Here is a 10,873-nt window from a genome sequence, read left to right as displayed (position 1 = left end):
GAGCGTGGTGAAACAGAGAAGATACGGTCGAGTTTTGATGCAGAGTTTTTACCAGATAAAGTCAAGTTAAGATGTGTCAGTTATCCCGTGAAACCTTTTTAACCGAACATATTACAGTGTTTTAGGTGTCAAGTTTATGGTCATGTGGCAGCAGTGTGTAGGAGGGAGATTCGTAGATGTGAGAAGTGTGCAGGAGGACATGAGAAAAAGGAATGTGTAGTATCGGTAGAAAAAGTGGTGTGTAAACTGAAGGGGTACCCATGATGCTGAGGATCAGTGTCCAGTGAGAGTAAGGCAGATTGAGGTTGCCAGAATCAGAGCAGTGAATAGAGTAGTAGAAGAAGATGGGTCCAGGGTGAGGGATTCTAAGAAGATCCCTGTGAGTAGGCCATGGTCAATAGAGAGTGATTGGAATAACAGGAATAGGGTTTGTCTTTTGGCATTTATGGCCATGGATCTCAACTGTACCGCAGGAATGGAATGTAAATCACAGAGGATAGATGTTGTGGTGACAGCTGCAGAGAAGGTGTTTTGAACGATAGTGTCCCGTCCTCCCAGGCTGCAGGCCTGGTGCAGGATCAGACAGGGCCAAAGTAGCGGAATAGTGATGAGGTTTTAATGGGTGTAGTGTTAGTTGTTGGGTAATTTTTTCACAATACAGTATGTGGCGGCATGCACCTATAACATTTGTTTGCGGACCTCCATAATACCAAAGAAGAAGAAGGAGCCAAAACAGCCGAATACTGCATCTAAACGTGCATCGATCAGTGGCGACTTAAGCATGTAAATCTTGGTGAGGCAAAAAAAAAAAAAATGTTTAGATGCATGCCAGCAAACCCACTACACAACACTAAACAATACATTAATTGCACTATAACGGTGACAAACGGTGCCCGCACACTGTTAGGGCCTACATAATGCTGTCCCAACAGCAGAGTCCCAACAGCAATCCCAACACCTTACGACTGCTACACCTGGCTATCAGCGGAGCCTTGTCTGGCAGCAAAACAGTACGCAAAATTAGGAGGGGAAACGGGACCAAATGATTAGGGTTGGCACATAGACTACTAACAGCTTAATACACAGTATACACTTAGTATTACTTTCTTAGCTACAGTATACATGTCTCCCTGGCATATTACATAATTTATACAGAAGCATACAATATATTTTTGTGCTCACTTGAACAGGAAGGTGGTGCAGAGGTCCTTCATGGGGAAATTTTGTCATTAAACTTTGATTAGTCTGGCATTCTCTGGATTGTCATAGCAGGTGACCCAACTGTAGTCTGTGACTATTATGATGTCCCTTTAAAGCCAATTCACTTGCAGTAATTCCGTTACAGATATTTTGGTAATTCCGTTACCAATTTGGTAACATAATTACGAGCCTTAATCACTTAATAATTCATAAATCAATTTGATATCAGTAAAATCACTAACTAAAAAGCAATATTTCTTAAACTTACAGAAGGTAAACAATTTCTCCAAAACTAAATATTAGTGTTGAGATGAGTTGGTAGGGGTCTTTACGTCAACATTATTGTGTTTTGATGCATTTCTGATACCTTTTTAAGAGTTTTTATGGTAGATGTTATCTAAGACCCCTTTTCAATCTGTTTATCCAGAAATCAAAGCCTTTAGTTAGGCCTACTTTTTAAGATGGAAAATGGTTGAAAAATGTATCTATGCCTTCATTTCCCAAAAATATAGACTGTTCACTTTCATTTGACACCCAATTTTATGTACTCCTATGAACTTCACATGTTGGTGCTCATGGATCCTTTTTGATGGAAATGCCCGTACCAAACTTTAACTCTGCACTGTTTCTTTAAGTAAATGTGTTTATGTAACATTTTCTGTGGAAATTGTTAAAAGTAGTGCTTCTTTTGTTTGACATTTTAAAGTGAGAAATCTGAGTCTCTGCATCATTCGGTTACCATGGAATTGCGCAGCAGCAGTATCTGCTTGAGCAGCACTGGTGTAGTTACTAGTTTGATCATGTAGGCGATTAAATGAGCAGGTGGATACTTTCAATCACCACTATACACTGAGTATATCAAACATTAGGAACACCTTCCTAATATTGAGTTGCACCCCCCCTTTGCCCTCAGAACAGCCTCAATTTGCCAGAGAATGGACTCTACAAGGTGTCGAAAGCATTCTACAGGGATGCTGGCCCATGTTGACTCCAATGCTTCCCACAGTTGTGTCAAGTTGTCTGGGTGGTGGACCATTCTTGATACACACAGGAAACTGTTGAGCAAACCCAGCAGCATTGAAGTTCTTGACACAAGCTGGTGCACCTGGCACCTACTACCATACCTTGTTCAAAGGCACTTAAAATATTTTGTCTTGCCCATTCACCCTCTGAATGACACACATACACAATTCATGTCTCAACTGTCTCTATGCTTAAAAATCCTTCAATAACCTATCTCCTCCCTTTCATCTACACTGATTGAAGTGGATTCAAGCCTCAAGACATAGATTGTGTATGTGTGCCATTCAGAGGGTGAATGGGCAAGACAAATTATTTAAGTGCCTTTGAACAAGGTATGGTAGTAGGTGCCAGTCTATGTCATGGAAAGAGCAGGCGTTTTTTACATTTTGTACACTCAGTGTAGTTCACCTGTGACAATTTTTGTGGACGTCTGAAATACAGTGGCCCACAGACTCCTTTACTACTTTCACATGCAAACCAATAAATACATTCACATTACCAGAGACCGTTTTGAGGAAAATAATTGGATAGCACTTTATGTCATGATATTGAAATGGCCCCATTTAAAAAAAAATAAGAATGTACATGGTAAAATTACCGTATTAATCTATCAATTACTTGTTGGTTAATTTAGGATTCATTAAAACAAGTGCCACTAGGCCCCATTATATGTAGACTTCTACCTATTGTGTAGAATTCTTTAAAGTGTCAGAAATCCAAAATTCTACAGAAGACTTATGGTGAATATGCTCTACCAAGGATACGTTTGCATATGGAATCTTACTAAATTGTGAATATACCTTGTTCAACTGAACCTTCAACTGCAACTGTATATTCAACCAGTAGGTGACAGTAGTAAGCTAGTTCTGCACTACACTACATGCTTGACGACTCAACTGATGAACAAGTCATTACCATTACCATAAGTGGTGCAATACTTACCATTAGGAATTAGCCAGAGATAATTACAAACTTAATTAAGAGTCGTTACATTGATTCAGAGAATTTAGCATATAATAGCTGGGGGTTCTTTATGGCAGGCAGAGGTAATGCACTTCATTTACAAGTGAATTGAAGTTAGCCTGCTGTAGACGTTCAATTGTGTGGCTTCACATAGAGCCCTCACTAAAGTGATACCTATCAGTTGTGTATTCCAGGATTGAGTAACAATATAACTTTAATGTTTATTGAGAAAATTAGGACTTTAGAAATAATGAAAGGGATTCATTTAAAAACAATGATGCATAAAGTATATTGATTGATTGACTTATTGATTGATGTGGTTTGGTTTATTAGCGCCATTGCTAGTTTGGAATATTCTTTAGAAAGACCAAAACATTGACAACAGGCATTTTTCACTCAAATTGAGATCCTGTATTTAAATCTAACAGTTGTTCCTATTGTACTGACCATGCACATAATGGTTCAAGTAATCATAGATTGTCTTATTGGATATGGTAAGGCTTGACAGCAAATCATCATTTTTAGGCTACAACAAAAGTCAGTGATAGATCACTAATAGCCAGACCCACATTACTTGACCATTTTGTTAAAACCACAGATATTTCCAGTTATCTCAAAAACAAAAGCACTAATGGCATATTACTCCCATAATGTCAACTTTTTAGGTGCATTTGAAAATGTTATGGGATGCATTTGCTCCATTGTTTTCTTTTGTTGAAATATTCCACTGTTTTATCATAAGTGCCTGTATGTTTGACAGTCTAAATGATAAATTATGCATTGCCTTGCATGTTGTTGCTGCTACATTTGTACACCTGGATGTGAAAATCATTGCTTTAAAAGTCCAGGGATTCTAACACAAAATGAGTGTCACTATTGTCAAATGAATGCTTCTTAAATTCCAAAGACGGACCCCAATGCCCAGGGGCGGACTGGGACCAGAAATTGGCCCTGGCATTTCTAACACACCAGCCCACACTGGCCCAGGCCCCCACACTAGCCCATTTTTTCCCCTCAAGGCCCCCACACCGGAACATTTTTTTTTCTTTAGGACCCCATTTTTTGCCAGATAATTATAATTTTGTGCGAAATACACTAGTTACACAGGAACACTGGGTTAAACATGTGGCATTTGCCCGAAATGTCCACCCCTGCCAATGTCATTTAGGATAACCTGTCACTTATCAGTCAATTTTGAAGGTTTCACAATTCTATGGGTGCAGGACAGATTCCATTGATCCTTTTATGCATACATCTGACTCCTTTTACGCATAATATAAAATAGGGGCATATTAGAAGTGAGAGAAGAGAAAGGGGAGGATAATTCCTTGTGGAAATGTCCATTCACTGCTTATCAACAACACCATCAAAATAAAAAATAAAATGTAAGCTCCATATCACTAATGATATGTAATGACTTGAAGTGGCCTCTTGCAGGTCGAAACCTTGTCTGAATATAGTAATAAAATTCAAACTGGACAAACTACACTCCAGTCCATTCTGCATTCTCCCTTGTGCCCTCCCTCTTGCTCCCTCTCTCTCTTGACTTGGTGACAGACCTAAAAGCCTTTTGTTGCAATCTTAGCCAATGGAGATAGATTACGACACGGAGGAGCAGAGATATATAAAGAGCTCTTTTAGGACGTACTTGCACACACTTCAATGACACATCTTCTCATTCGCACCTATGGACTTAATTGTTATCAGATATGGCAACCAAAACAACAACCATAGCATAAAAACGGGTTATGCTTAAAATCGATAGATAGGCTAAAGTAAAATACTGAGAAAACCCACTAGGACGGACGCACCTTCCTACGTTTACTGCTGTCCTACAATACAACCGTTTTAAGAGGCGACTATTTGAGTAGTTGCATATCATTGGTACCTTTGCAAGGTAAGGAAACACAGGCAACACAAGCAACATTTCAGGGGAGGGGATAACGCGAGCAGAAAGTTCTATAGCCTCACCAGTCATCATCATGCCGAGGTATAACTTTTTTCTGTGTTTGATGGTTTATGTTTGTCTGGGACTGTCTGGGAGTGACGAACCTAACCTTTTTCTGCCACCAACGAGCGAGATGCCCACGGACGCCGGGCTGTCGCTCCTTGATGAGGAGGCAGGCGCTCACGAATGTTCAGCATGCGTTTGGAGAGAGCAAAGTAAAGTCCTGAGGCTGGAAACCATCAAATCTCAGATCCTGAGCAAGCTGCGGCTCAAGCAGGCTCCTAACATTAGTCGGGAGGTGGTGAACCAGCTGCTCCCAAAGGCGCCCCCACTCCAGCAGCTTCTGGACCATCACGACTTCCAGGGAGACGCGTCCTCCCAGGATGAGTTTATGGAGGAGGACGAATATCACGCCACTACAGAGTCCGTCATCACTATGGCCTCGGAGCGTGAGTAATGCAACTTTGCCCCATAGCTGCTGAAAATGATTAATTAGTTTGTAAACCAATACTGAGAGTGAGCAGCAAGTCGCTGTCAAATGTGTGGTGATTGTTATGGTTATTGACATGCTTGGACAGAGGATATCCTGGTAACATCGACACTTTGGACTTCTGAACATACTGCTGATGATTTTATGACCATCTTTTTACTCAAGTAAAATATGACAATCCACCCACAGAACCGTTTAAATAGGACAAACGATGCAGTGTCAGCTGTTTGTTACGGCTGTCAAAATATCCCAATGGATTAAGTGTGAATTTGATAAATCACTCAAGTCAATAAAGGGCCTCGTCACTATATGACAGAACCAGAGTAATTCACTTTGAGTAAGTCAAGCCATTATTATTATTATAATTAATATGATGCATGAATGCAACTCTCTTGCTCATTTTATCTAGTCCTATGTGCATGAAGAGGGTGATTTGTTGGAGGATGGACTTCTAGGCTACAGCTGTGATAGCCTGCACTGACAGCTCGTACGCGGATTTAGCCTACGGTGTGCCTATGAACATAGACCGCGGAAGTATAGCCTACCCGAAATGATAGCATATGTTCTTACTTTTCGTATTATTTCAGGGCCATACTTCTTGTGGTATACTTTTAAGTAACTCTGTATCATGTTCGTATAAATAACTATTTTAAAATCGTCGTTTAGGTTTTCTGACAATTCGGTGACTTCTATTTGAAATTTCAGTCATGTTTTGTGATTTGACTTATTAAGCGTTTGGAGTACATAAATCAATCATGATAATGTAACATTTGGTAGGCAGATTCATTGCACCGAGCCTATGCACATGATCCCTTTACATATCCTGCATTTGTATGGCCAAAGTATAGGCAATCCTAATAGGCCTATATGGTTTACATAGCAGAGGGACCGTTATGGCCTAATATGCCCTATTAAATAAGTATTAAATATCACGTTCAATGTGGACAGGAAGGTAGGCCTCTAGCCTACTGAACAAACCCTAACAACATTCCCTAAAATTATAGAGCCACAGCAGCTGTTCTCTATCGGTCCTTTATATGAGGGCTCCATCGGATTCCCTGCTGTTCATCGCAGTGAGAAAAAGTGTGTCCAAAAAGCTGCCATTGTGTCCCGCATGCAGCAATCCCCCTAGACCGCACTTGCCTTTTTTAAATGCGAGGTTTATAGGCACAGCTCGTTTTTCCCTGTGAGAACACAAAGCCAGAGAAACAGTTGGGGTCGAGGGGAGTGTGTGACCTTTTCGCTGCGAATTGCTAGGGTTCAACAACATTTACACACGTAATGTATTCCGCACAAGGCGGACGAAAAGCCGTGCAAATAATCCGTTTTTTTTCCAGTTGGGAACAAAGGATGCGTTTACACAGGCAGCCCAATTCTGCTATTTTTTTCACTAATTGGCCTTTTTACCAATCAGATCAGCTCTGAACAAGAGCTGATGTGAACTATCTGATGTGATTGGTCAAAATACCAATTAGTGGAAAAATATCAGAATTGGGCTGCCTGTGTCGACGCAGCCAAAGATATGTTTGTGTTGCCTTAACTAACCTCTCCGTCAATTGTCATACAGCCCACGTCGTGCCTTTTCTTTTCGTAATGAACTTCACCAGTTTAACTGCTGCTTGGTGAGCGCCAAACGCACGTGAGATGATTTTTCTGTGGCCTATTATTGTCAGATGTTCGTTCTTCAAATAAGCAGTGGTTTAAACGTCAAGAAATTACTTTTAATCGCCCTTATCCGTTAGGGTTAAGACTGTCCCCTCCAATTAATCGCCAATTTTACTCATCAAAACTCCTTGTTATGGTAGCTGATCGTTCATGAATAATCCTCGTTATGCACATATGCCTACTTTGTGATGAATGACCTATTCTTGAATATCTGCTACCAAAACAACTGTGGCCCATGGTAATGAATATCTCAGTGTCAGTTGCTATTGACAACCCTCTAAGCAAGTTCAGCCTTTGGTTTGGTCCTCTGAGGGATGCATAGATGTTCTTGCCAGGCATGAGATCTTGACTGCTGTTGCATGCTGGCAGGCAGCTCACCATTGTGGAAAATGATTCCTATGATCAAGGGCAATGTTTTTTTTAACAAGTAGTGCCTATAGTTTATGTTAGAATGGAGATGTGGAGGAAACATGCACAATTGCAGAGCGGTAATCACATTTTGAAGCCTTTATCAAATCCTATGTATTACCATTTACATAGACTGATCCTCATGCAGAGCATCAAAGTTGTAGGATAGAAGCATTTATCAATATAATTATATGACTTATGTGATTGTCATGGCTCAGGTTTTTGAGGTCAATAATGTGATGTAGAATGGTCAATGTAGGCTCTCCTCCGGGATTAGTATGTCCAGCTGTCTCAACCAGTTGACAACATAGCTGTTTTCCCCATCACTCTGCATGTATGTTGTTAGTGAGACAAACCGCCAAGGTTTTTTCCCCTTCTTCTCATGACCGAACGTGCGTAACATTGTATCTTGTGTTTGAGGGTTAGATAGCTCCCTTCCAGTATTTTCTATCCAGGGTTGTTCTCTTTTTTTGTGTATGGACGTTTTGAACCTGTCTCTGCACTCTTCCTCGGGCCGGACATGACATGACACAGCTGCTCCTGTCCGTTAGAGGAGAGATATGATATGATGGGACTGGGCATTTAGCAGAGGCTTTTGTTTTGCTGGGGAATGGGCTTTGAGCGGGATGGATGTAAACCCCATGTTTCTGTTTCTCAATGGCTTGTTTTTTAGACAGTTGTGGGCCATGGTTATTGATAGGTCCATAAGATATCTCTATTAAAATGTCAGGCGTGGGAGCTGCTGCTTTGTTTTGACTGAATGGGAGTGCACTCACTGACACTGGTGCAAGAAACATGTACTGTGCTGCTCTGCTCTGCACAGTTAGCAGGATGCCATGGGGCTACATTAGCATCTTTCCCCCTCTTTTTTTCTCCTCGGTTTTCTCCTCTTCCTCCCACTCTGCATTTTATCCTTTCTCATTTCTCACTTCGCTCTCTTCTCTCTTTATTCCTCATCTCTTTACCTCTCCCTCTGAACTCCCTCCATCATCACTCTCCTCTGGTGTGCACATTGAGAGGAGAAGGACTGCATCTCTCTTGCCTGTGGCGCTTCAGCAATCCCACAAGATGAAAAGCCCCTTTTCCGTCTCAGATAAAGCCAGGGAGGACTTCAAACGCTATTCCCTGCGCACCTCGAACCCAATCACCCTCACATGGGCGTGCACACTGCCTTTGATGGGCCGTGTAGGTTCACACAGTACATGCTGAACTGGACCGGTGCCAGAGTTGCTTCTTAGTATTCTCTCAAGGTACGTGGGTGCCGCAGTGGGGGTTGAGAGGGTCCATGCTTTCTGGTCGCTAATTACACTATGAAATTTAATGGAAAAGCTATTTATATCCCAGTGCGGCACTGTAACGTACTGTAGCATTCCCTCCGCATACCGTGTGTTGGAAAGAATATCGATGCAGTGCACTACCCATGTACGTGGAGCGAAGCTGCACACATAGAAGCTGCATTGGTCCTATGTGGTTCATTTGTATCACAACATTGCGAATCACAGTGCAAAGGATTTGAAACTGTTTGTATATGTTTGTTTGATGCACAGAAAGCTGTCTGATTTTGTACTTGAGCTGAGGCCTGTAAAAACAGGCTGTGTGTGTGTGTGTGTGTGTGTTGGTGCATGGTCTGCCTGGGCCAAGGAGGGGTAAGGTTTGACCCCAATAGGCCCTCATTTGTTGCCTGTCCATGGCATTGAGACCAGATCTCTCTCTCTGTCTAAAACTGTGTACATTTGGAAAATGTTTGTTGAAAATTTGTCATTCCTTCTTATTGCAATTTGAACACTTAAGTCCAACATCTGTTTAAGTTGCGATTCTAGCGCTAGTCTTAAGCAGGGTTCACAACCACAGAGCAAACCGTTTGAGTTTTAAACAGGTTCTCTCCTTTGACTCGAGAACAATCAAATCAAAGTTTTATTTATTAAGTGCCTTTGAACGGGGTATGGTAGTAGGTGCCAGGCTCAGGTGTCAAGAACTGCAATGCTTCTGGGTTTTTCACGCTCAACACTTTCCTGTGTGTATCAAGAATGGTTCACCACCCAAAGGACATTCAGCCAATTGTGGGAAGCATTGAAGTCAACATGGGGCAGCATCCCTGTGGATTGCTTTCGACATCTTGTAGAGTCCAGGCTCTGATGAATTGAGGCACTTCTGAGGGCAAAAGGAGGTCCAACTCAATATTAGGAAGGTGTTCCTAATGTTTTGTACACTCGGTCTACACAACCCATGTCTCATGGCTTAAAAATCCTTATTTAACTTGTCTCCTCCCATTCATCTACACTGACTGAAGTTGATTTAACAGGTGACATCAATAAGGGATCATAGCTTTCACCTGGTCAGTCTGTTATGGAAAGAGAGAGAGTGTGCGTGTGTAGAGAGTATGTATATGTGTGGATATGATGAACAATCCTCTTCATTCTTTTCATTAGCATCTGTGCATCAAACATTTGAATGGAGTTATTTGAATGGAGTTATTTGAATGGAGTTATTGCTTTCAGTCATCCTCAGTGCCATGACACAAGTTTCATCAGAGCTTTTTGACAGGGGATCCAGCAGAGTGCAGAACTTTTCTCGCTCTCTCTCATTTGACACTTGCATTTTCAGTTGGCGTATTAGTAATGTTAAGTTCTTTCTATTTTTGTATACTGAACAAAAATATAAACGCAACATGTAAAGTGTTGGTCCCATGTTTCATGAGCTGAAACAGAAGATTGCACAAATTTGTTTACATCCCTGTTAGTGAGCATTTCTCCTTTGCCAAGATGATACATCCACCTGACAGGTGTGGCATATCAAGAAGCTGATTAAACAGCATGATCATTACAGAGGTGCACCTTGTGCTGTGGACAATAAAAGGCCACTCTAAAATGTGCAATTTTGTCACACAACACAATGCCACAGATGTCCCAAGTTTTGAGGGAGCGTGCAATTGGCATGCTGACTGCAGGAATGTCCACCAGAGCTGTTGCCAGAGAATTTCATGCTAATTGTTCTATCATAAGCCACATCCAATGTCATTTTAGAGAATTTGGAAGTACGTCCAACCAGCCTCACAACCGCAGACCACGTGTAACCACGCCAGCCCAGGACCGCCACATTCGGCTTCTTCACCTGCAGGATCATCTGAGACCAGCCACCCGACAGCTGCTGAAACTGTTGGTTTGCACAACCGAAGA

General features: G+C 41.6%; 1 protein-coding gene across 2 annotated transcripts in view; it reads left to right on the top strand.

The window, feature by feature from the left end:
• Nucleotides 1–4,775: 4,775 nt before the first annotated feature.
• The window catches only part of LOC112235311 (growth/differentiation factor 11-like), a 33,932-nt gene continuing 27,834 nt past the window's right edge, over nucleotides 4,776–10,873 (top strand). For both annotated transcript variants that reach the window (XM_024403735.2, XM_024403734.2), the window contains exon 1: nucleotides 4,776–5,583. In XM_024403735.2, coding sequence (XP_024259503.1) covers nucleotides 5,169–5,583 — 415 coding nt within the window. In that variant the 5' untranslated portion in view covers nucleotides 4,776–5,168. The remainder of the gene's footprint in view (nucleotides 5,584–10,873) is intronic.

Source organism: Oncorhynchus tshawytscha, linkage group LG07, assembly GCF_018296145.1.
Source record: "Oncorhynchus tshawytscha isolate Ot180627B linkage group LG07, Otsh_v2.0, whole genome shotgun sequence".
In the NCBI taxonomy this organism is placed as follows: Eukaryota; Metazoa; Chordata; class Actinopteri; order Salmoniformes; family Salmonidae; genus Oncorhynchus; species Oncorhynchus tshawytscha.
This window is presented reverse-complemented; position numbering and strand designations above follow the sequence as displayed.